A 26,740-nucleotide genomic window follows, 5' to 3' on the forward strand; every position below is an offset into this window, starting at 1 on the left:
GGCACCTTAGAGACTAACCAATTTATTTGAGCATAAGCTTTCGTGAGCTACAGCTCACTTCATCGGATGCATACTCATATGCATCGGATGCATATGCATCCGATGAAGTGAGCTGTAGCTCACGAAAGCTTATGCTCAAATAAATTGGTTAGTCTCGAAGGTGCCACAAGTACTCCTTTTCTTTAGACTATATAGGGCTTATTTCAGCTGCTGCAGAAGTGAAATCTGGCACTTGCTTTAACTGGAACACTATACAAAGTCTTAGGACTGAATGATATATGCAGTTGAAACTGCAGGGGAATTTTAAGTATAGATAATTCCTTAAGGGGAAATTGGGACAGGATACCTGGGTTAATCTCTCTTTTTCTTGCTAAAAGAGCCATGGGCTAATGCTTCTGGCAGTCAGAGGTTTAGGGTTATTAGTGCTTTGTACCTCTGATTTCTATCTCATCCAAAACACAGCACTTCCTGCAGCACACTGAAGAACAATTGCTGTGGAATTAGTTCAGTGCTACTTTTGAATCACCAGCACTACATTCTGTAGCATTCAGGTGTTTCTTTTGAGAGTTCCATGGGGAGAGAGTTTGGACAATGAGCTTTTAAGCAAAGTCACATGAGGTTGTTTTCAGATTACAATCTGAGTGCTTGCCATCTCGTTCCTTGGATATATAAAGTTGGGATCAAATATTTAACTGGCTTTGTTTGACTTTGTAGGAATTAGGTTAAAGCCTTTCCGCTCAGCGACTACTTTGTGCATCCCTGATCCCATTTTTAATGATGAGCATCATCATTCCCTGTTGTTACCTGCTGATGTCCCAGTACAGAGGCTCCTGCTCAGTGCATTCTCTCCACAAGGATTAGCAGGAGGAGGAGGAATCCAGTTTGAAATCTGGTGCAGGTACAGAATAAAGATCCATTTCCTCACAGCTCAGAAAACAAACTAGAGGAGTGACAAACAGTGAAATTCTCTTGTCAAGCAGTAAGTTAGTGATGTCTCTATGGCGTATGCATTTTGTTCCTCTGAAACCTGTTTACAGAGAGATTTTTTTATCTGATTTTTTTCCAGAGACACAGATCACCTGACTCTCTTTGACATCACTGGGAAATTTTACTTTCGCTTTATAACTAGTTTAATGATCTGTTCGTTGGGTTTAAATAATCCATGTGTCCATAGGTTCCATTTCTTAATAAAGTGGCAGTATGTGGTGTTTTATGCTGCTATTTTATTGTTTCTTTCCACTGTGAGCCACTGGTTTTTAGGAGAATATGGTGTGAATGTTTGCATATGGTGAGTTTTGTCTTCTGTATATCTCACAAGCTGTATGACCCTCTACTGCTCATCACAGTCTGAAGAAAATGCTTGGCTAATACATAAGCTTTGCTGCAGCAAACTCAGGTCTCTTGTGAGCCAACTGAGTGTGTGTTAGAGCCAAGTACCGCAACCCCCCCCAAAATAACCTTGCACCCCTCCTCCCCCATCCCCCCCACACCTCCTTTTTTGGTAAGGACCCCTACAATTACACCACCATGAAATTTCAGATTTAAATAGCTGAAATCCATGAAATTTATAATTTTTAAAATCCTATGACTGTGAAATTGACCGAAGTGGACCATGAATTTGGTAGGCCCTACTCACACTGAAAGCACAGTTAAGTGTGTGTATGTGGTTACCTTTCTCCTGATTTAATCATTATTCACTAAATGGAATGCATTGGCTTTAAAACTGTAATTCATAGCTGTAGAGCACAGTTAAGAACTGTCTAGTCATTATTTTCAAATCTTCTTTATTGTTAGTAAACCGGTGCTCCGAGAATAAACTTCATGGTATTGTTACTGATTTTTAAATCCTTTTTCATTGTCCTGCATCAGGCTCTCTTAGTAATTTACATACATTTACATTTTATTGTTTGGTCTATTTTGTGCTAGTCCCTTCCCTTGTTTTCTTTTAGATGCCAGTTTCTAGTTGCAATATTGATAGGTGACCTTCTGTACCTGTCACATCAATACAGCTGTAGAACGATCATCTCTGAAGTATTCAGACTATTCACCTTTTTGGAAAATTGCCATTGTGTGGGTTTCTATAAATGTAGGAAAGTATCTCAAGATGTGTGAATTAAAGCTGACCAGTATTCAATCTTGAGAGCCAGTAATCACTACAGCTTGTCCAAAACGTCATGGTTGATGCATCTGTGTGTCTTCTGCAGGTACTATTATCCTAATGTTAGAGATCAGATGGTTGCAAAAGGGATCTTGCCGTTGTCTCGCCTGTGTGCCATGGTAACAATGCAACACCGTGAAGAAGTAGGGATACAGACCTTTACTCTTCCTTTAGTCCCAAGAACCGAATGCTCAGAAGAACTTCGTCCACGATCCTCAGGTAAGTGAAGACAGTCTTTTTTCTTTTAAAAAGTGAAGTGTGTGTATCCACTGCCAAGGAGAACAAGAGAAACTCACCTTGATTGAAGCCTAATAATAATCCAGCATGTTGGTCCTACCAGTCCAAGATGTCAAAACTCACTGTTGGAAATCAATGATAAAACTTCCACTGACTTCAGTGGGTGTAGGGTTGGGCTTATATTGTATTTACTTACTAGAAAACTGTTTGAATGAGCCAGCCTCGGGCCTACCACGTCTCACTGCCACATGAGAGTCTCCAGTTTGGTCTCCCACTTCTCAGACCAGAAGGGAGGAGAGAATTGAAGCAACATGCTTAGCCTGCGGAGCAGGAAGGAGCCTGTCTACCCTGCAGAGGTTCTTCTAGATGATGCAAAAGTAGCACTGAAGAGACTTTTAGGGAAATCCTTTTAGGAATCTTCAGTCAGAACAAAAGTGGTTGTTGTGATGGGTTGCCCCCACTCAGGATTCCACTTGATGTTCTGAGATACCACTGAGCCTGTCTATTATGCCAGCCTGGGTACCCTTTTTACCTGTCTTGCTGAGCCAAGCAATTCTATTAAGCCTCCTCCAGCACACAGACAGGGCCACACCAAACTGCAGAATGAAACACTGAGATAAGTTCTGTGAAGGCTCAGCTTAAGGGTCTTGCCCCCACACTCAGCTGTCCATCTCCCTTGGGGTGCAGACCCAAAGATTTATTGTGAAATCCGCTTCCTCCCTCAGTGTGGAGGAAGGTATGCACAGCCTCTTATCCCCCCCCTTCAATTATGAATTATACACACAGGGTTATATTACAAACAAGAAATAAGCTTATTAACTACTAAAGGTGAATTTTAAGTGAATATAAGAGATAACAGACAGAACAAAAACAACGTGGAGTCCGGTGGCACCTTAAAGGCTAACAGATTTATTTGGGCAAAAGATTTCGTGGGTAAAAATGGGCTTTTTACCCATGAAAGCTTATGCCCAAATAAATCTGTTAGTCTTTAAGGTGCCACCAAACTCCTCATTGTTTTTGTGGATACAGACTAACACAGCTACCTGTCTGATACTAGACAGAACAAAGCAGATTACTGAGCAAATAAAACAGAATACTCAAGCTAAGCTCAATATACTTAAGAAACAGGTTACAAAATGTAATCTCTTATCCTAAATGTTATTTTAGACAAGTTGCAAAGTTTCTGTGGTTCAGAGTTCCAGTTATATTTCTCTTCAGACTGGATCCCTGTCTCAGTATGGACCCCTCGCCTTTAGCAGTCTTTCTTCTTGGGCAGACAGGCCCTGGAGAGGAGGAGTCCTGTTTGCCTTCTTCCCCACCCTTAAATAGGATTTACATAAGGCGGGAATCCATTGTTTCCCAAACTTTTTTTTTTTCCTCTCTCTGTCTCTCCCTCTCGCCCAGTGGGAAGTTACAAGAAGTCCCAGATAATGTTTAGTATCTGGTGACAAGACCACCTGACCTACCAGTGTCACAGTTACATCCCCGGACGCTTCCCAGGAGGGAGAGAGATCTTCATGGTTTTGTTGTCCCTTCCTGATGGCTCATCAAATTTGATGGCCTGTCATCTGGTGGGTGTCTTCCCAATACACACCCAGTTGTGATTGTTACACAGTCCGTATTCCTAGCATAGGCGTGCGCAGCACATTTCATTTAGGGTGTGCACCCAGGGAATTTTTTTTTTTAAAGGCGAACATTTATTGAATACTCAATCATAAAGGACATTATTTTTTTTCATCAAACAAACTAAAGAAACTAAAACTTAACTAAACTTAATTTTTTTTTAAATTAACAACTAAACTTTACTTAAAAAATGAGACACAAAATACCAAATTTTTGCTGTAGTGATAACCAGGCATATACAAAGATACAGTCAATTTTCATGATCTTTATCTTTAACCAGATAATAAGCTAACCCAAATTGACCAAAACAGATTAAGTTTTCTTCATCTTCCTGTCCTAGAGAATGAGATGTCGCTCACCAGGTGTTATGGACTTAAATTCCTCAATCACATCTTGTAATTAACTGACGAAGCCAGTTCTCGTTCAATGTACAAAATCATGAGTGAGTCGAGGCGCTGTTGGGACATTGTTTTTTACATATGCTAGTTTCGAAAAGGCTCTTTCACATGAACAGCTTGTCTGCTCCTTTTCTTATCTTAACAACGAACTGATCCATATTTTAAAAGGGGGTATCATACGATTGAATTAAAACGTAAAGCCACGGGCTTGTCATGCTATTTCAGTAGAGTACACGCGACAAAGATTACAAACCCTGTAGACGCTACGCTGGGCACACCTGATGCGGTCGCTTATATAGGTCAAAGAATTTTCCAGAATAGTAGTCGGAGGGGAGGGGAGGGGAGGACCAATGGTAATGCAGTGCCGCAGTAGTGGGGATGCATGCGGCGAGCGAGCGCAGGCTTTCTATGTAGAGTGTATCATGTGATTAAATTAAAACGAAAGCCACCTTTTTTTTTTTTTTTTTTTTTTGAGACATTAGGGCAGGCATGGGCAAACTTTTTGGCCTGAGGGCCACATCGAGGTTCCAAAATTGTATGAAGGGCCAGGTAGGGAAGGCTGTGCTTCCCCAAACAGTTTGGCCCTGCCCCCATCTGACCCCCACCCACTTCCTGCCCCCCGACTGCCCCCCTCAGAATCCCCGACCCATCCAGCTCCTTGTCCCCTGACCGCACACCCCCCCCAGATCCCCCCAACCACCACCCCAGGATGCCACCCCCTACCAACCCCCCCCCCGCTCCCTGTCCCATGACTGCCCCAAGCCCTGTCCATCCCCGTGCCTCCTGACAGACCCCTGGAACTCCCACGATCCAACCCCCCATTCCCCATCCCCTGACCGCCCCCCCCCCGAACCTCTGCCCCATCCACCCCTGCTCCCTGTCCCCTGACTATCTCCGGGGCTCCCTGCCCCTTATCCAAGCCCCCGTTACCATGCTGCTTACCCCTGCCTCCCCCTCTTCTGGAGTCTCGGCACGCTGTGTCTAGGAGCAGCCCTGGACAGCGCTGCAGCTGCACGGCTCCGTCAGGACCTGAGCTCCTGCCGTTTGGCCCACCAGAGCTCACAGCCCCACCCCCTTACCACATGGCTCCAGGCAGCAGGAGCTCAGGTCCCGCCGGAGCCGTGCCGCTGCAGCGCTGTCCAGGGCCACTCCTGGACGTGGCACACTGAGGCGGCGGGGGATGGGGGAAGGCGGGGCCGGGGGTGGGAGCCTACCTGGCCAGGAGCTCAGACAGGCCAGGCAGGAAGAGCTTGCCAACCCCTGCATTAGGGTGTGCCGGGGCACACCTCGTACACACGCCTATGATTCCTAGCTTTAGATACAGAAATGATACATGCATACAAATTGGATAATCACATTCAGTAAATTGTAACCTTTCCAATGATGTCTTACAAGACCCATCTTGCATAAAGTACATCTCAGTTATGTCATGTCCACATCATAAGAATATTTCCATAAAGAATATGGAGTGCAATGTCACAGTTGTGACATGGAGTCTGAGAGGAGTAAACCACAAGAATAAAGGAGAGGGATTCTTGGAGGGAGTGACCAAGGAGAAAAAAAACAGACGTTTGCTGGTATGGCGGAGTGAGCTTCTTGCAGAACATATACTTGCATTGGCAAAAGGGAATCTGATAACTTTGAGAGTATTGTAGATGTTAAAATCTTCAGAGGATTTTATATTTCATTTTACTCCCATCCCCCTGTTTGTAAGCAACTGTCTGATATAATCACAACATCTTGGTATTATATAAGTAGTGGGGGAGGGATAGCTCAGTGGTTTGAGCATTGCCTTGCTAAACCCAGGGTTACGAGTTCAACCCTTGAGGGGACCATTTAGGGATCTGGGGCAAAAATTGGGGATTGGTACTGCTTTGAGCAGGGCTTGGACTAGATGATCTCCTGAGGTCCCTTCCAACCCTGATATTCTGTGATTCTAAGTGAGGACTGAATCATAACGAATTCACACAAAAGGGCAGAGTTAAGGTTGTGCAGCTGCAACCTTAACTTTCATTTTATAGATTCATACATTGGAAGGTCAGAAGGAGCCATTAGGATTATCTAGATGGACCTCCTGCATAACACAGGCCGTAGAATTTCATGCGGTAACTTCTGTATCAAGGCAATAACTGGTGGTTGAACTAAAGTGCATCTAGACATTCAATCCTGACTTATTTTCATTCTTAACTATGCAACAATAATGCTGCCTTTTCATAGATTTTTTTGGTATGAAATTATTTACGTTAATAGAATAAATCTTGGTTAACCTTGGCTGTAATTTAAAAAAAAAAATAGATGGATGTTTTTCTTTCTTTTCTTTTCTTTTTTTTTTTTTAAATCCAGGCTTGCTTGATGTGAGTGTGAGGTACAGACATTCACTAAAAACAGCAGGGGGAGTAATAGCTGCTCGAGCCATTTCTATTTCTGTACAAATACACAGAGCAGCTGGTTTGCAAGCAGCAGCCAGGTAATATCTAATTCTAAGACAAGATTTTCTCTTAACATAACTTTTGGGGGTGAGGGGGATAGCGTGCCATGGTGGTGGAACAAATTGTCATTTGTGAACCTTTCATCTGTGGAGATCTAGATTCAAATCTTGTTCAGTTCAGAAGTGAAGATAACTATGAAAAGAACATCAGTGGCTATTTTTGTCCACCAAACCACTGGAGAGTTTAGTACAGTTTGCTTAAGAGAGGCCTGGAACTGAAATAACAGGCAGTGGTGTAGTTCAAGACTTTGGTGCATTAGCAAAGCTGGGCTAGGGAGGAAGCTTGTACAATACCTACCTATAACAGATGTGGCTCTAGCCATTCCTTTTGGCCCCTCATTTTACTGAGCAGAGCTAAATTCAGCCACGGTTTTTCCAGTATAAAAGACTTTGTATTAAAGGGAAAAGAGGTTGTGCCAACCTTTGTGCTTTGGATCCTCTTCTCGTTGATTGGGATTTTGCACGACGGCACATAAACTAAATTAATTAGTAAACTGAACATTCTTTTTTAAAGGAATGCTACTTTAAGAGAACTAAATTGCTTGAAGGTTAGTCTCAGCAGTCTTAGTGAATTATATAAGGAAGGGTTAAAACAGAGTAGTCAGCTCTTTAAGGACAAGAGTGGTTCCCAGCATTCCTGAGCAATGTCCTTTGGCCTGTTCTCTGAGCAGCACTGATGGGCTCCTCAATCAGGCCCTGATTCAAAGCCATTGGACAGACTCCCTTTGACTTCAGTGAGCTTTGGATCAGCTAATCAAAGTCTAAAAAGAGTTTTGGTCTTGCTCTTTGCTTCCTTCTGGAGCAGCTGCTCTGAGGAGTGTTCCTGCTGCCCCCTTTACAAAAGGGGATGTTCTGGTAGCGCTCGTGGACCTGATTTTAGGCACTGAGTACCCACATTCCTGCTGTAGTCACTGGTGTGAGCAATGGTAGGGGCACTAGTATAGACAGGCCACAGCAGTTTTGGCCGCCATTTCATTACTGATCATAGTAGGTCGAGATAAAAAAGAGCTGAAAATTATCAGCAGCCAGTCTACCCTAGAATTCCTGCCTTTACTAGCACTGATGGAGTTGCTACAGTGCTAGATCAAGGCTGGGAGATTCCCAAAAAGTCTCTGTGTAAACAAGACCTGAGAGCACATATTGAATCCACTGTTTTGTTCTTATCGTTGTTCAGCTAGGGGTTAAAAACCCATTCATTTTGGTGGCATACATATGTACTTCTAACTAGATTACCTGGTGCGTCTCCCTCTCTTTTTTTTCCTTATTACTTGAAGAGCTGTGGCCGAAAAGAACCCTTCACTTGAATCCAGTGCAGAAGTGGGAGTTAATGCCTATGTGTCTCTGCACCTCTCCTTCCTACCTGAGGGGGAGAAGCGTACCACCCGAGCTGTGGCTCGGACTTTCTGCCCGGAGTTTGATCACCACACTGAGTTCCCTTGTAACCTCGTCGTCCAGAGAAGCAGCGGAGAAGCATGTTGTCTGGGGGAGCTCTTGCAATCTGCACAGATAGTCTTCTGCATCTACCACCAGAGCATCAAGTCAGGTAAGCAAAACACAAATGAGTAGGAATCCTAGGTGGCTATTGGTAATGGTGTTATTGACATTAACTTCTCAGATATAGGACACACAGTGAATATTCACTGTGTAACTGAAGTTTAGGTAAATGTATTTATTCCACTTATACTTTGGCCAAGCCCTTGGGGCTACAGCTGGTTTTCAAGGGGATTTTCAGTGACCACAAGTGGTCGGGATGTCAATTTTACATCTCATCCAAAAGAAGGTAATAGAGTAGTGATGCTGCCTGCACTTACATAGCACCTTTCATATGAGGATTTCAGGACCCATTACAAAGGCACGTTAGCCTTGTTACCCGCATTTTACAGATGAGGAAACAAGAGAAGGAAATTAAGTGACTTGCTTAAAGTCCCGCAATGATATTACCCCCCCACACCTTGTCTCTCTAATATCCTGGGATCAACACAGCTACAACAACACCGCATTCCTCCTGAAACATCAGTTTTATTTCCTGCAGCCCCCTGGGTTTCCCCTGGAGGTCTTCCACTGAACTAATGACATTGCCTGACCTTGCTTAGATTGAAATGTGATGAGATCACAGCCTGAAATGGTAACTTTTTGTAAAGAAGGTTACAGATTATTTCTAAAAGTGGAAGATATGTTTTGAAAGTGGTATTAAGTGTCATTGTTTACATCTTATTTAAACGGATTAATTGATTGTTTTCCTCCAGCTGCATTAAGGCACTAGTATCTCAAAAATAGCATGCAATTTTATGATGGCAACTTTTCCTGTTGTCTCCATAGACAGCGGAGACCTCTTCAAGCTTTTTATAGCATTATGTTGTAGAATATTCTAATAATACAATTTAATTAAAGATATCAGTCTTCAGTGATAGGCAAAAAAACTCAACTGTTGGCACGAGTAAGCTACTCAGTTACTCTGTGGACAGTACAATAGCTCTTTGATGCTTATTTTAGAGCACGTTGGTAGTGGAAGTACTCCTTAGAATGCTCCCAAAACGCGAGAGTGCTGGAGCACACATCCTATAAGTAGAGTGCACTACTTGTGGATTTCCAACAACTGTGGTTATTTACTCCACCGTTTTTCGCTCTGAGTTTGACCAAATATGTGTTGTGCCTCCTCGGTGGACTTTCACATTTCTTTTTTTTATGGAGGGAAGTATATGCCAATGTTATGACCTTAGATCTCTTCTAACAAAATGATATAGCTCTCACTAGGAGATTAATGTTTTATGAATTACTTGTGCATGTTTTAAATCAACCCCAGCTTGATGTGTCTGGATATCTTTGATTTTGATTCTATAGCCACTGGTTCAATGAAAACTCAAACATCAGGAGACTACCTGCTTGGAACAGTCAGGGTGCCAACCAAAGACCTGTTGATCAAAAGATCAGGTAAAGTGGAAATGCCATATTACTGACATTATCAATATAAACAGTACTTCCGTAGTAACATACTGTATTGCTTATGTGGGTTACATGTTTTGCTTCCTATTTTCTGAAGCCAAAGTTCTCTCATAAGCATTAGGGTTTTTTTATTAGATTCCTTATTAAAATCACATTTAACTGAAGTTCATTGAAAATCATCTGCTGGGATATGCTATGATCTGCTAGGAGGTAGCCCATGTGAAAATGAGATTCATTCTTGAAGTTGGGAATAGCTATTATATTAGACTATGAATATGTGTTGCACAGCTCTTTGGCTTCTTTCTCATCAGATGTGCACTATTAGCCCTTATTATCTAGAAGTATGCGCAGGACATAAGAAGAAAATGGAAAAATACACACCTACAGTGAACTGACCCAGTGAATATTAATTGTCTGAATTTTTTGGTGCAAGTGCTATGTATTAACAATTCTAGGGACTGAAAACTACACTGGCCTAAAATCTAGAACTTGCAATATTCAGTCAGGGATATGTGATATGCAACAGCTATAAACAAATGCTCATACAATGAGAAAACAACAGGTTGGATTCCCAGATTTCCATAGTGTAAAATGACCACTTCTGGCACTGACAGGTTGGAAACTATCAGGCCTTGAAATCAAGAGATTATGATTATAATCTTGTTTATTTACACTGCAGTCTGAATATGATTTTAGCAACCACTTTCTCAAACCTTAAGAGTTTAAAAAACAATTGGTTTGTATATTCCATCTGGAAGTTAAGAATCCCAGCTTTATTGACTAGATCTTCATGAGATATTCACTTGTAAAACCATATCATTAATTAAGTGGAAAATAAAGTAAAATGGTAATCCGGATCATGTGATTTTTTTTTTATTTTATTGTTATTATTATTTATTATTATTTTTAAGGCCGGATCATTTTTAACCTTGACAGGTGGCAAATACTTATATGAACCAAATGCTTTCAAGAGGAATAAACTTTTCCAAGTATTGGTTCTGGAACAGTGATCCGGAAGGGAAAAAATCTCTTTTTCTATTTGCATTTCTCAAAAATGAAATGATTGAGTCTGATTACTCTCTGTTGTTCTGTTGAAGGTATTACAGGATGGTACTCAGTAACCCTACCTGAGGATTTGGTGCTTTCTCATTGCACAAACATCATGGAAAACATAGTAGGAGGGCTGGAGCTTTCTATTACTTTTGCTCATCATGGTGACAGAGAACGAGTTGTGGAGGCTGCTAAGCTTTTAGGCTGGAATCATGAGGAAAGCCATGAAGATAGTATGGATGATGATGACGAATGGCATCTGAGCAAAAATCCCGCCACTGTAACCATTTCTACCCCCAGAGTGTGGTTACCGGTGCATTGCATGCTACTTGCAGGCCAGACGCACATAAATAAAAGCACTTACTGCTATCTCCGATATAAATTGTACGATCAGGAAGCTATTTTGACTTTACTTCAGAGGCCAAAATTAACTGAAGATGAAAAACAAGTTACAGTGATGTTTAAGAAAACAAAAGAGATGGAACTTACAAGGAGCCAAGCACTGTTGTGGTACTTCAGAGAGGAGAAGCTAGAAATCCAAGTGTGGCGGGCTTATGGGAAAGAAAACAACGTTGAAAGACCACTTGATACAGATCGCCTTATTGGCTCTGCTTTTGTGGACCTTGCAGCACTTGGACAGAGGTCAAGGAGAACACTCACAGTCAGTGGTCAGTCTATAAAGAAAATTCTTACACTTCATTCCTCCTTTTATTCCATTTCCTTATGTACTTTTTAGCTGGTTTAACCTCATCCATATGTAGTTGTCTGAAGCAAACCAGTTGCAGCCTTGTTTTGTCCTTTCTGTGTTGTTGGCTCATGTTGTTTTCTTGAAAAGATGAGCAAGGTTAAAACACTTACGTCAAAGTTCAAAGCTTAGTGAGTTATACTGGTGAAGAATTTGGTAATGATGGTCAATAAATGGGTGAAGAATTAGTGTTAGTGACTTGAGGAAGGATTCCTCATTAGAATCTGAATCACTGAACTAGTATTAATGATGATCAGGCACAATAGCACAGCAAAGGAGCCACTGGTTAGAGTTCACTCAAGAAACCTGTATTGTCTGCTAGTAGTTAAAGTAAAGGACTAGAAAATTGGAAAAACCCTTAGAGTTTTCTATTCTATTCTGTTCTGGTTCTATATTTCATACATCACTATGATATCAATTCCAGGTCACCCACCAACTTGCAGTCTGATCTTCTAGACCAATGGTTCTCAACCAGGGGTCCAAGGCCCCCCGTGAGCAGGTTTCAGGGGGTCCTCCAAGCAGGGCCAGCGTTAGACTTGCTAGGGCCCAGGGCAGAAAGCCGAAGCCCCACTGCATGAGGCTGAAACCTGGGGCCCTGAGCCCCACCACCTGGGGCTGAAGCCAAAGCCTGAGCAACTTAGATTCGCAGGGACCCCTGTGGCATGGGCCCCAGGCAATTTCCCTGCTTGCTACCTCCTAATGTCAGCCCTGGCTTTCATATGCAGAAAACCAGTTGTTGTGGCACAGGTGGGCCGGGGAGTTTTTTTATCATGTTGCGGGGGGGGGGGCCTCAGAAAGAAAGAGGTTGAGAACCCCTGTTCCAGACAAGTCATTTGATCCTCATTTGGCCAGGCTTGAACCTGGTGTGGTTAAAACTAGAAACTGCAGGTAAAAAACCCTCAGAATAAAAACTCTGCACAGGCTGTATCTGAATTTTGTTTCCTGGATAGGGTCACAAAATCATGCCAAAGGCAGTGTTTCCAATTCACATATGAAGTTGAGAGAAAAGTTCAGTATATCTTAATTTCAGCTGTCCATGGGAAAATGAAAAATTAACTTTTCTAGAGTTGCCCATTGCTTTTTTCCTTTACAGACTGATGTTACTAACAACTCCTGGGGGATCTGTTTGTGTAGAGATGACATTACCAGATTTGAGATCCACCCCACAGATCTGAAAACAGACTTTTGTCTTCATGAAATATAACCGCTCTTTCCAAGATACTAAATTTTGTCTTTTCTTTGTTTGTAAATACCCTGTTACAGGTATCTATCCAGTGTTCAGGCGCAATGCTTCAAACCTGTCAGGAGCTGCTGTACGAGTTCACCTTACACTTGCTTCTACTCATGCTCATATTAATTCTGCTCATGGATTTGACTGTGCTGAAGATGTCAGTAACAGTGAAGATGAAGGTACAGAGAAGGTTCCTGACACAGGCCAGCAAGTCTTGAAAAGCAACAATCACAAACTGAATTCCTCAAGCTCAGAAATCCCTGTTGTGAAACCATCTGAGGAGATTAACGCAAAGGATCTGGAAAACACATTTGCTGTCACTATCCTTGTGGAAAGAGCAATGCACTTAAGTTTAAAAGGTAAGAAATTTTCTTGCAAAATATATGTTCTTTTAAAAGATACTGTCAGCTATTTTACAGCAATTTTAAAAAAAGCAATTCCCAAGAGATTTTACAAAACTTAATATTAACAGGAATGTTTTCATTATGTTTTGAATTTTAATCAGAACAATTTTCATTTGGATTTAAATATTCCCCTGCAGAGCTGCAGCCCCATACCACTACATCATCATGTTAGTTCATGAGCATCAGAAAGTGAACCTGCCCATTCTATTTCTATTCTCCATGCACAATGGACATGGGCAAAATGTAAACGAGCAGCGTAATGTTAAAAAAATACACTTGTTGAAATGACTACTGAATTCTGGAGTCAGAGGCTCATCCGAATAGCAGCCTATTTGCCCATCCTTAATTCTAGGTAATGTTAATAGAAGACATTCTTTCAGACTAGCAATTTTCAGCTTATTCATTTCTGGAACTAAGCTAGTGACACAAAACTAGAAATCTGGGAACTGCCAGAATCTGTGGTGATAAGGGGTGATGTAAGAATCTATAAAGATTAGAATGAACTCACGGTAACCTTGAGCAAGTCATTTTGTGTCAGTTTTCCACTTTGTTAAATGAGAATGATATTTAGATGCCCAGTTACCATGATGATGAGCACCAATAATTACTTTTTAATATATCTTCCAATCTGTTAATTCTGAACATATTTTAAAATATTCCATTTTAGTGAGATTATACTTAGCACTTGGTGTGCTCCTAAGGTGACACGTTTGCTGGCTTTTTAATTTTTTTTTAAGCTGTCTGCTATTCCTGCCACCTGCAGTCAGTACTAAATGAAGGTCTTTTTGTTGAAAAAGAAGTGAATCAATCCCTTGAGATTTCCACATACATCCCAGTGCACCTTCACTCCTCCACATCTTGGCCCCTTGCATGTGTGTGTTTAGCACTTAGCACAGTGGGCCCTTAATCCTGATTGGAGCCTTTAGGGTCTAGGCAATACCTGAATGCAAACAATAAATATTAATAATAAAAGCAATACTGCCAGGAAGGACTGTGCAGGAAGGCCCAGATTAGCTAAAGCTTTGAAGTTTTTCCTAGAAATGGTCCAGTTACAATCTACTGTGTAACAATGTAGATGAATAAATTTAAATGATTGCCCACCAGAGTTTACTGGCATGAGGTATTGCAAAAGCAAGAATAAAATGATGATTGACCAACTGTGCTTTAAGCACAAGTGCTGCTGGTACGCTCGGAGTCCAACTTGTTTTTTTGAATGAACAATGATTCTATAATCTTCTGAAGGTCGTAGTCTGTGTGTGTGTTCAGGAACTTGATGCAATACTATTTGCTACTAAAAGGATTTTGGAACACAATAAACAATGTTTCTTTTGTGTGAGTTTTAAGATGGAATTGTTTGTGAATACCGAGAGAGATGCTCGCAAATGGAAAAGAGTTGGAGAAACTATTTTATGCCTGTTTCAGCAACAATATTTATCTTAATAAGGAAAAGTTCATTGTGATACTATAGATAACAAGGGTAGAATGAATGTTACTGTCTAGTACATTAAGGATGACATTTTTTTCTGGAACTTTAATGAAACATTGTCAACTTAATAGCTAGTCAGTTTCAAAAAATTAGCTAAACCTAGCTGCAGGTAGTAACCCTGTCTCTGAGCCTCCTGCCAATTTTTGTGGTTTTACAATCACATTTTCCCATTTTAATTAAAAATGGGGGAACCAGTTAAACTGACTATACATAAAGTGCTACCAAACACAAAGTAAACTGGAAAAAATAGGTTTTTTTTCTCGAACATCATTTTAGTTACAATAATATTGGCTGTCACTTGTAAAATAATAGCTCCTTGCAAGTTCAGCAGGAAAAATACATTCAACTTTTCTTCCAGTGGACTGAACTGAAACCCTTACCGCAGGATTTCCAATGAAGGATCAGAAAGAGGGCTGTGTAAGAAGCATCTCATTAGGATCCACTGACTATCATGGTAACAACAAGGTAAGCAGCCACTGCACTATGCCCCTGATTTTAAATCACTTTCTTCACTTTAATAAAATCAGGGGCATAGTGCAGTAGCTGCTTACCTTGTTGTTACCATGATAGTCAGTGGATCCTAATGAGATGCTTCTCACAGAGCCTTCTTTCTGATCCTTCACTGGAAATCCTGCGGTAAGGGTTTCAGTTCAGTCCACTGGAAGAAAAGTTGAATGTATTTTTCCTGCTGAACTTGCCAGGAGCCCAAGTGCTGCATCTAATTTTTGTAAAATGCAGCAGGCTGCTTAAACCACCCTTATTTTTTTTATATGGAGTGCAGCCCACAGAGGCACTCCAATAGCATACTGGAGGAAGTGATCAATAGCAACCTCTCTGGCTGATAGAGGAGTGGTATCTGGTTCCAGAGAGAGTCCTGTCCACCCCACCTCCTTGATTAAAGCCTCACCTACCAGACAATCACGTAGCTGTAATTCATCACCGGAACAGCTCCGCTGGCAATTAGACAGCACAGTGGTAAAAATACCAAAATTCTCTTTCTACTACAGCTGCTACCACTGTTAGAACTACAGCATAGTGAATTATGGCTGCAAAGCTGCTAGTGTTGACACGACCTAAGAAGAAGAATTGCAAAACAGAGAGAAAATTGGGGGGTGGGAATCCTCTGTTGAAGGACCCTCCCAAAGGGCACAAATCAGGCCAGACTCATAGCTCCTCATTTTTCCAATATAATTCAGTGCAGATGGCCACAGAATATATAGCACCCAATGCTTTCTGAGGTACTTTATATTCCATGTCTTCCAGTTTTTGAAAGTGTCCAGATTCCTAGATATGACCTTGTGTTACTGTGAATGCACATTGTCTGCCAGGGGAGCCAAACTAGGTCAAGCCAATTAACTGATTACTTTATCTTTTTTCTCACAAGACTTCTCCCAGGTTTTTAGAAAACAAAAAATTGGGGGGAAGTGTTTGTGTTTCCAGTCCCGAACTATTTTTATACAAGTCATAATAATCGGCTTGTAACAAAAGCCTTGCAAAGCTTTCTCCTCTGCGTTGCAAAATGTATGGCGTCTGTGGTAGCTCAGCTTGTTATTAAGCCTCTGTCTGCACTTGTACTAAAAACAGTGTTTCCTAAAGCTTTTAGAATCCGATTTTACAACCACTGTAGGGAAGGCTAGTCAGAGTCCATTATCTATAGCCTTGTGGTTAAGAAAAGGGACTGGGCCACAGGAGATCAGTTGTTCTTTGCTGTGGGGTGGACTGTTTCCTCGAGCAAATCACTTAGCTCAGGGGTTCTCAAGCTGTGGGACGTGACTCCGAGGGGTCATGAGGTTATTACATATAGGGTCGTGAGCTGTCAGCCTCCACCCCCGAGCCTCGCTTCGCCTCCAGCATTTATAATAGTCTTAAATATAAAAAAATGTGTTTTCAATTTATGAGGGGGTCACGCTCAGAGGCTTGCTGTGTGAAAGGAGTCACCAATACAAAGGTTTGAGAGCCAGTGACTTAAGCCTTTTATGCATTACTTTTTTTCCCCCTAAAATTTCCCACTGGTGCTGCCAGTGATAGGACCTGGGGGAGAACAAGTGCAGGTGAGGTGCCAGTGGCCACCAGTGCTCTAACCACCATATTCATCCCTGCTCAGAGAATGTCTAGATGACACTATGGCAAAAACCCCAGAGGCTGCCAGCACCTTAGTAGGTCAAGAAGTCCCACGTATTGCTGCCATGGGAGCTGACTGGTGGTAGAAGTGGGGGGAAGGTTTATTTTGGGGGGCGAGTGTAGTATAGACAGAGCTTATTTCTCTCTCTGCCTCAATTCTTTATCTATACGTGGGGTTAATACCTTACGGGGATGTTCTGAGCCTAAATCCCTGTTATGTAATGTTTGTGAGACATTACATAAAAAAACTTACTAACCCTTGGACATCTTTGGCACCTTGCATTTGTCTGTAAGTTGGTGCACATTTCCTTATTTCAAGCCTGACAGGAGATGGGTTCCTGTGTTGTCATTCTAAATAGCTGTGCTTGGTACAGGAACGTATTCAGTCACCGATCAGTATGAGGGCCCTGCAGAGCCAACACAAATCTCATAGACTTCAAGGCCAGAAGAAACCATCATGATCATCTAGTCTGACCTCCCGATACACTGCAGGCCACAGAACCTCGCCCACCTACTCCTGCAATAGGCCCCCACAACTTCTGGCTGAGTTACTGAAGTCCTCAGATCTTGATTTAAAGACTTCAAGTTACAGAGAATCCACCATTTACTCTAGTTCAAACCAGCAAGTGACCCATGCCACATGCTGCAGAGGAAGGCGAAAAAACCGCCAGGGTCTCTGCCAGTCTGACCTGGGGGAAAATTTCTTCCTGAACCCAAATATGGTGATCAACTACACCCTGAGCATGTGCAAGACCCACCAGCCAGACACCCGGGAAAGAGTTCTCTGTAGTCACAGCCCTCCCCCTCAGTCAATTGGAGATATTTGCAAACAGCAGTCATGAATGGGCCATATGCAGTTGTAGTCAATCTCATTGTGCCATCTTCTCCATAAACTTACCCAGCTCAGTCTTAAAACAAGTTAGGTTTTTTGCCCCCACTACTCCCTTGGAAGGCTGTTCCAATCTTCACTCCTCTAATGGGTAGAAAACTTTGTCTAATTTCAAGCCTAAACTTATCGATGGACAGTTTATACATTTGTTCTTCTGCCAACATTGGCCCTTAACTTAATTTAAATAACTCCTCTCCCTCTCTGGTATTTATCCCTCTGATGTATTTATAGAAAGCAATCATATCTCCTCTCAGCCTTCATTTAGTCAGGCGAAACAGACAAGCTCCTTAAGTCTCCTCTCGTACAGTAGGTTCTCCATTCTCTGATCATCCTGGCAGCCTTTCTCTGGACCTATTCCAGATCTGGGAGAGTGAGTTAGGTTCTATTTTGGGTTGTGCATTATCCACAAAATTGCTGTCTAATTTCTAACTATGTGACCAGTTCTGCCCCTATTATACCTACAAAACCCTATTGATGAGAATGGTGTTGCTCAGGTGTAACTGAAAGCAAAATTTGTCAGGAGGAATTTTTAACACTGGTTACTGGTGAGATGAGCCAGAAATAACCCAGTTTGACTTTTGGATCCTGAAATACGTTTGCAAGGCAGATAATATTTATTTAAAAAAAACAAACACCCTTAACTGGGCAAATTTTTATATGTAATCAACAATCACAGAACCCCAATGTCATTTTTAGAGTCACTTTCATAGTAAAGGTACAAGCTAGTATTTTGCACTCCACTCATATCCTGACTGGAGCTAGTGAATGTCAGCAGCTTCCTGGGCTCGCTCTGCTACCCTAAGGAAACCACCAGCTGTCAGGCTGAGCTGGCCTTTGCCATGATGCACAGGTTTTATCTTTGTCACAAGGTGAAACCATTATTATCTGTAGCTAATAGGTTTGTTCTGTTGTAACACAATACTTAATTTTTTTATGAAATAATTAATCATCTGCCTTATTCTAACCACAATTCATTATATTTTAGGGAGTCCTCTCACTGAACGTGGAGTGACAGCACCCAGTAGCTATGTGACGTTTGCGGTTGCTGATGCGGATGCTCCAATAGCCACTGCAATAATAGAAAACGCTGAGTCACCAGTTTGGGACTTTCAGCGGCAAACAAGGTACGTAATGCCTTTCAGAGGCAGACACTTTCATAGCCATGGTGTCTGGCAGCCAGTGGCCAGACATTGAATGAATAGATGCACTTAGCAAAGTGGTCCTCCAGTAACTGGACCTGTTCTGTTATGATTCCTACGTGTTATTTTATCACCACTCACAGTTTTATGCAAGTCCCCTTGTGGTCTAGAAGCAGCAGCTTTAACCAAGTAAACAGAGAGAGGCTTTCTCCGGCCAAAGCAGTAGGAGCCTTGCTAAGCTTGTCACAGCTGAAAATCCGTGTTTGCATATCTTGCAGTAGCTCTAGTGCCTATAATGTCTGGATTGAGTTGTACGAGGGAAGGTATGGTCTGGGCTAAAACACAGGACCAGGAGTCAGACCTGTGCTGTATTTCTGGCTGTACCATAGACTTCTCAGGTGATATTAGGCAAGACATTTAACATCTCTGTGCTTCAGTTTCCTCACTTGTAAAATGGAGCTGATAACATTTTCTACCTCACAGGGCTGTCGTGAGGATTAATTCATTAATGTTAGCGAAGTTCTTTGCACTTTGATGTCTTTTTATTAAGTTTGTATGGTGTCCAGAACAATGGGGTCCTGGTCCATGGCTGGGGTTCTTGGTCCACAAAACAATTAATAAATAACTTACACTAGTATGTCTGTGGTGGGGATCTCATGGTTTCTGCAAAGTTTTGCAGTCAGGTGTTTGAATTAAATCTAAAGCAGTTGCCATTAGGATTTTCTAAACTGAAAGGGACCAACCACTGTGAATCAGTAAATAAAATATCTTCCATTGTTGTATACAGTGGTGTTGTAACTGAGTTGGTCCCAAAATATTAGAGAGAGAAGGTGGGTGAGGTAATTTCTTGTATTGGACCAACTTCTGTTAGTGTGAGAGACAAGCTTTGGTGCTTACACAGAGCTCTCTGGATAAACTCATCTCTCTCTCCAACAGAAGTTGGTCCAATAAAAGACGTTATCTCTCCCACATTGTCTCTCAATAAATAAACTGTATTTAGCATGTTCGGCACTAACTTGTCAGTCATAGACTGCTTGGAAATTATACCAGTAACTGCACAGAGACAGGTTTGCTGGCTAGACAGTTGTTCTTATAATGCAGAGACCAATCATTCAGACACTGATAGCTGCAGTTACAAGTTTTTTTCTCTAAGGTTGTTTGTGCTCAGAGCCAATCTTGAATACTAGAAATATGCCAAGTGACTTGAAAATGCTTTGGGGGAAGTAAAGGATTTTGTCTCATCACTATTTTGGAGAGGTGTTTTTTCAGAAATTAGGTTACAGTGTTTCAGGTGGCCATCTTAATCTTTATTAAAAGTTTGTTACTATAGTGCTTGATAGTATTTTCACTGTTATCTCTCTCTCCCTTTTTCCCTGCTGTTTTCACTACCCTAATTTAAAAATATTTTAGAATAAGAAAGGAAAAAAAAAAAAGCAGAAAACAAACCTATGTAGTGGTAATTATGTACATTGCACTTTTAAGGACCTATACTGTTGTTTTTCCCCATTACTCAGATAATACTTTTCATAAGGTAGACAAAATGTTATTGAAATTCCAGAGACACTTTGCCTTGCTAGCTTCTGACAAATATTATTGTTCTGCATAACAGATTATGATGATTTTATTCTTAATAGGCTATCCAAAGAACTTCTGTTGGATCCACAACAAACCTTGGTGTTCAAAGTATGGCATAAAGCAGGTAAACCACCATGATGCAATGCAGAGAAGCCCCTGGTTCAGTGTATACAGTGGGTAATTTGGCTCCTTCCAACAGATGGAGATAGGAATTTCAACGACATTAGTGGCCTGTCCCTAGGAGAGGGCTATACTAGCTAAGCAGTCCCCTTCATTTCCTGTCTTTCCAAAGTCCCTCCAACTGTGAGACGCTTTTAGCTAGTTTTAGTTAAGTTTAGGTTTAAAACCTTGCTTCTCACCAAGTTTAAATTGACAGGATTTTAGAAGTCAGATTTTCCTGGGGCGGGGAGATGGATTATTATTTCTCTTTTTCCTTCTATTTGTTCCTTCCAGAGTTAGCTGAAGAGTGTTCTGCAATGGCTTACAAACTCCAGTGTCTCCTGCTATCAGCAGAGGCAGGTATCATCCTTCTAATTTATGGCCTCAGTCCCGTTTCTCTCCAGAGCCTCATTTTTGGCTTTTTCGTGGGCCTTCCCCTAATCCTTTGGAAAGCATGTAGGGCCAGGTTCTTACAGCTCCCATATGTGCCAGGCTCATCTCATCAGCCTGAGAGCCTTTAACCCAGCAGCCCACAAATCCTTACAAGTCTAAGCAATTCTAACAGGAGATGTTTCTGTGATTCCCCTGGTTTACTTCTTACAGACATTATTTAAAATAGAATCTGATTTACAGATAAAGATTTCAGCTCTGTCAGAAGGTAAACTACTTTGATCCTCTGCCACAGCTACTCAGGGCTGGAGTCCTTTGCCCATTATTACCAAAATGTAACCAAATACTTTTATAGCAGCATGAACATACTTTAAAAAATGACGTTATAGCCAATATTCACATTTATTGGGACAGTTGGAAGCATTTGGCCGTAGGCCTTATGCCTAGCAACGTACCTATTCACACTTCCTGTTTGTTGTTACAATGGTAAAGGTACTCATTCGCCATATTACTGTTTGCTCATGTCATTGTTAAACTAGATCCTCCAATGTTTAATTGCTACAAAACAAATTTAAGTTAACAAAATATGCTGTGATGTTGGGGAGATAGCTGTATTTTATTATTTTTCTCTCCAGTGCTGATTTAAAGTACTAATTTTTAAAAATGTATTAAATTTTAGCTGGCTGATTTTTGCCAGAGAAACTTTTATTTTGAGTCTACAATAAGTGTATAAGTCTGATAGACTTTTGTCTTATTGTTAAAAAAAAATCTCCATTAGCCATTGACACAATTTCTGCTAAAAGTTTTTTTCAAAAAAAAAAAAAATAAATAACTTGAACTGCTGGAGTAACCCAAACAATGTTCTCTTTTGTGTTTGCTGGTAGGATTGTTTGTCTCTCTACCTGCTGACGTGCAGGAGAGAACAGACAAGTTATTGCAATCAACATAACAGTGTAACAATAATCACACACAGGCATTTTAAAAGCTTTTTGAAAAGGGAATATGAGTTGGTAAATAGAAACAAAAGAAATTCTAGAGGGAGGTCATGGAGCTACACAAATTGGTCTTAAGTTTTTTTTCCCCAACTCTCTCATTTTCCTTTACTCCCCTGTTTTTTTCAAAATGTGTTTACTTTTCCCTCCATCTGTTCAAGCTATCCATGTCTCTTGTATCACTAGCCTTTCTGGTGTCTCAGTTCATAAGTGTATAACCCTTCATGTAATAACAGAGGTGAAGTGAAGGCATTGTACCTGCCAAAGCGTGAGTTCGGGCCTTCAAGTTACTTTAAATTCTTACACTGATCTAAGTGCTGGTAATATCAACAACTGCAAGAGCAACAGTGAGTTTTGGCAGCTAAGGAAAAGAGGGAAGAACTGGTTTTAAAATGCATTTGGGATTTTTCAAGTCTAAACATGTCTCTAACTAATGATTAGACATCTTGAATGGCTTCTGGTACGTCTGTTTTAAAAATAATTTCAATGGGGCTCAAGTTAATGTGTATAGTTATTTGGTATTTCAAACCTATGCCTGCACCACTGCTCATTTCCTTATGTTTTTGGCTTCTGATTCCTTGGTGGCCTGCTGAAGTGTCCCACAGCATCATTCCAACTGTTCCTACCTGAAGTGAAGTAGAAATGCACAGGCCTATGTCATAAATATAAAGGGAAGGGTAAACCCCTTTGAAATCCCTCCTGGCCAGAGGAAAGCTCCTCTCACCTGTAAAGGGTTAAGAAGCTAAAGGTAACCTCGCTGGCACCTGACCAAAATGACCAATGAGGAGACAAGATACTTTCAAAAGCTGGGAGGAGGGAGAGAAACAAAGGGTCTGTGTCTGTCTGTATGCTGCTTTTGCCAGGGACAGAACAGGAATGGAGTCTTAGAACTTTTAGTAAGTAATCTAGCTAGGTATGTGTTAGATTATGATTTCTTTAAATGGCTGAGAAAAGAACTGTGCTGAATAGAATGACTATCCCTGTCTGTGTGTCTTTTTTGTAACTTAAGGTTTTGCCTAGAGGGATTCTCTATGTTTTGAATCTAATTCCCCTGTAAGGTATCTACCATCCTGATTTTACAGAGGTGATTCCTTTACTTCTATTAAAAGTCTTCTTGTAAGAAAACTGAATGCTTTTTCATTGTTCTAAGATCCAAGGGTTTGGGTCTGTGGTCACCTATGCAAATTGGTGAGGATTTTTACCAAACCTTTCCCAGGAAGTGGGGTGCAAGGGTTGGGAGGATTTTGGGGGGAAAGACCTGTCCAAACTACGTTTCCCAGTAAACCAAGTTAAAGTTTGGTGGTGGCAGTGGAAATTCCAAGGGCAAAGGGTAAAATTAATTTGTACCTTGGGGAAGTTTTAACCTAAGCTGGTAAAAGTCAGCTTAGGAGGTTTTCATGCAGGTCCCCACATCTGTACCCTAAAGTTCAGAGTGGGGGAGGAACCTTGACAGCCTACAACTCTCATATCACTAACCATCTATGTTACTTGCAGCCTTAATACACTTCTATGTAAACAAATCATTTATAGGTGTTTTGGAACTGTGGCATGCTGTGTGACACTGTTAGCCCACCACAGAGTGAAACCTGGGATGGAGTAGGAAAGCTGGACTTTCTTTTGGACTAAATCTGCAAGACCCTTGAGCCTCACCTAGACTTTCTGCCAGGCAGGGAAAGGGTTTGTGAGTGCGATAGCATTTATTACTTAATCCTTAGTGCATTGAGTCCTTCACCATATCTGTTTTAATTTCTTTAACACTGCTGCTATTTTGAACAAGGGAAATATTTAATAGAATAATTAACGTGATGTTAAACTAGACAGAAGGAGAGAATTATTATAGTCTTCAGATGCTTCTCTGACTATTCCTCTTGGATGTGCCCCCTTCAACCCAAACTCAATCTCTCCAGAACTGAATCCCTGATTTTTGCCTGCCTTCTCTATCACTGTCACCAGCTCCACAGCTTTGATTTAATCTTGGCATCTCTCTTCTCCTCCCCCTTTATAACTGATTTCTTACTAGGTCCCATTACTCCTCATCACCATAGTCTGCCCTTTCCTCACTGTCCCCACCACTAAAACCACTTGTCTGGGCCTGGGTCACTTTCTTTTTGATTACTGTAACCTGCTTTATGACCACCCTGCTTATTTGCTCATTCTTGTGTTCTATCCAAAAGTCTACTTCTTTCCCTGACCACTCCAGTCACATCATTGCTTCCTCACACACCTTCCTTGTCCTTCTGTTTTTAAGAACATCATATTCAGGCTCCTTGTCCTCAACTTTAAGGCTTTATGTAATCTTACTACCACATATGTCTCTGACATTTCTCCCTCCATTCATCCCTATATTGTTGCTTTACAGCTTCCTTCTTTTCCTCCTTCACCATCTTGGTTTTATGTCAACACTCCTATTCTCTCCTACATTTGAAACCTTTTTCCTCTTCTTGTCCTGTCTCTTCCTTCAATCCCTCCTAAAAACCCATTTCTTCCAGGTGCCATTTCTACTTTGTTCTCAGACTCCATAGTCCCCACTTCCTTTTTACCTGAACTTGTCCTTTGCCTTTTAGGTGTTCTCTACTTACTATCTGCTTTTTGAAGTTTGCTCTGTAAAGCTGTGTAAAGTTTCAGGGTTGTGTAACTGTTTTAAAATGTGCAAATGTTACGCTTGCACACCTTAGTTTTAACTGCATGATTTACAATCTTCTTTCCCCACAGATGTTGAACGAGTGATAGGATTTGCATCTGTGGATCTCTCGCCCCTTCTTTCTGGCTTCCAGTTAGTCTGTGGGTGGTACAATATTACAGACTTCAGTGGACAATGCAGAGGGCAGATTAAAGTAGCTATTTCCCCTCTGGAAAGTATAATTCATCTCAAAGAAGTAAGACAGGCAAGGATTCGGACCAGAGCACCAGGTTCTTCAGTATGTACTCCAGTTTCTTTCTATCCACAAGTCTGATTTAGTTCCTAATAACCAACAGTGAATTTTCTGGATTCACACAGTGAAAAGTTAACTGTACATACAGCAGATTGGCAGCATTGTGTAGTGGATTGAGCATGGCTTTACAAATGCTGGAAAGTCCTGAATTCTCAATTTTAAAAATTTATTTATATTACAATAAATTTACCTGGAGGCCAGAGCCCCATTATTGTAGGGGTTGTACAAACATATATCAGAGAAAATCCCTGCCCCACAGAGCTTGAAATTTAAGTGAAAAGACACACCTGTATGAAATTATTACATGTAACATATAAGATGACTATAAATTAAAAACATAATTTTTCTCTATTTTCAGTTTCTTTACCGGTATATTTGATAGCACTCTGCATGTAGTCAATTTACGGTTTCCCCTGCATAGTCGGTTAGTCAGTTTCTCCTATTGTTTGTGTGGAACTTTTCACACAGCAGCAGGGGAGAGAGTCATTTTTTTAACTCTGAAGGTATGATTGTAAAACCATAAAAAATGGCCGCAGGACTTGTTGGTGCTAGTACCTGTCTCACTTTTAACTAAAGTCTATAAAACAATCCAGATTTTAAGTTGGTTTGTCCCGTTGGTCAGTCTTTGTAAAGTGCTTTGAAAATGTAAAGCAGTATATAAAGTTAAGTTTATGCTATTGGTTAGCTCAATGAAGTCTCACATTTTATTTCTCCTTAATCTTGCTGTTGCAGATTCCTGCACACAGTCCTTTTTCATTCCAGGCAAGGGCCTTGTGTACTGCATTCCCCAGCTATGTTACGAGACACTCTGGACAATTGTTTAATACTTCATCAAAGGATGTTGATTTTACTACTCAGGAGCGGTAAGAAAACTGATAAAAGAATATCTTTGGAATAAAATAATAGTAAAAGTAAATATTTATTGTTTCCAGAGTTTGAAAATTTTACCTGACACCTATCAGCCCAAATACTAAGTCTACTGACCAGGGTGAAATAGACCTGTGCCACGCCTCTCGCTCCAGATCCACGCCCCTGCAATTTAAAGGACCAAAACAGTTTTGTGCGGTACTTGCATTTAATTGTAAGACTGTCAAATATACTTTTGAGTGAATGTCCCAAGAGATGCCAATCTCCTAATGTCCTGGTACCGATTCCTTACCACAACATCATGGTCTCTCCCCAAAGAGGCACCCAGCTGCTTCTTTCACTCCCTGTACCACTGCCAATACTGGCTGTTGTTTTCCTCTGCCCTGCTTAGTGGGAAGTGGGGTAGGGATGTGTGTCTGTGACATCTCTGTGTATTTTGTCATACTTCTTTTCATTGTCACCAAATAAGGGATGAAGAGGCATGCCCATATTGCACATCCCTGAGACCAGCTTTTATAGAAACCCTGCAGTAATTTCTGCTTACTCTTGCTAAAAACAGATGCTATGGGAACATCCCTTTTGTTCATAGCTGTTACTGGCAGTAACTGCAGCTCACAGTGAGTGACATGTAAGAAAGAGGATTAATTCATGGCTTGCTTGTTTAGAGTATGTGGAGGGCAATCCTTCTACATAGACCCTAGAAGCAGCCTGCCAGGCAAGGTTTTATTAGCTCTGTCTGTTGAAGTTTGCAAAGAGTACCAGCACCAGCATATAGTGGTCCATCTTCATCTGAACAACCGCTGGCACCTATGTCTGTGGGCACTTCTGTGTTAAAAAGGAGGATGCCTGCAATCTATTCTATCATGATGCAAATTAGGTGCAGTTCTCAGGCTTTTTGTGAATTACTAATGT

The 26,740-nt window shown here is 41.2% G+C and overlaps 1 protein-coding gene across 13 annotated transcripts in view; it reads left to right on the top strand.

Annotated features, from left to right (window-relative positions):
• C2CD3 (C2 domain containing 3 centriole elongation regulator) overlaps positions 1–26,740 on the top strand; it is a 92,560-nt gene that overhangs the window by 34,884 nt on the left and 30,936 nt on the right. For 10 of the 13 annotated variants that reach the window (XM_073334400.2, XM_073334420.2, XM_073334427.2 and 7 more), the window contains 12 exons: positions 715–898; positions 2,205–2,377; positions 6,760–6,883; positions 8,179–8,447; positions 9,746–9,835; positions 10,945–11,565; positions 12,906–13,232; positions 18,759–18,897; positions 20,547–20,611; positions 20,941–21,006; positions 24,741–24,946; positions 25,694–25,824. In XM_073334400.2, the coding sequence (XP_073190501.1) occupies positions 715–898; positions 2,205–2,377; positions 6,760–6,883; positions 8,179–8,447; positions 9,746–9,835; positions 10,945–11,565; positions 12,906–13,232; positions 18,759–18,897; positions 20,547–20,611; positions 20,941–21,006; positions 24,741–24,946; positions 25,694–25,824 (2,395 nt within the window). The remainder of the gene's footprint in view (positions 1–714; positions 899–2,204; positions 2,378–6,759; positions 6,884–8,178; positions 8,448–9,745; positions 9,836–10,944; positions 11,566–12,905; positions 13,233–18,758; positions 18,898–20,546; positions 20,612–20,940; positions 21,007–24,740; positions 24,947–25,693; positions 25,825–26,740) is intronic. The other 3 variants (XM_073334344.2, XM_073334354.2, XM_073334380.2) reach the window with 1 other exon arrangement.

This window comes from Lepidochelys kempii, chromosome 1 (assembly GCF_965140285.1).
Source record: "Lepidochelys kempii isolate rLepKem1 chromosome 1, rLepKem1.hap1, whole genome shotgun sequence".
NCBI lineage: Eukaryota > Metazoa > Chordata > Testudines > Cheloniidae > Lepidochelys > Lepidochelys kempii.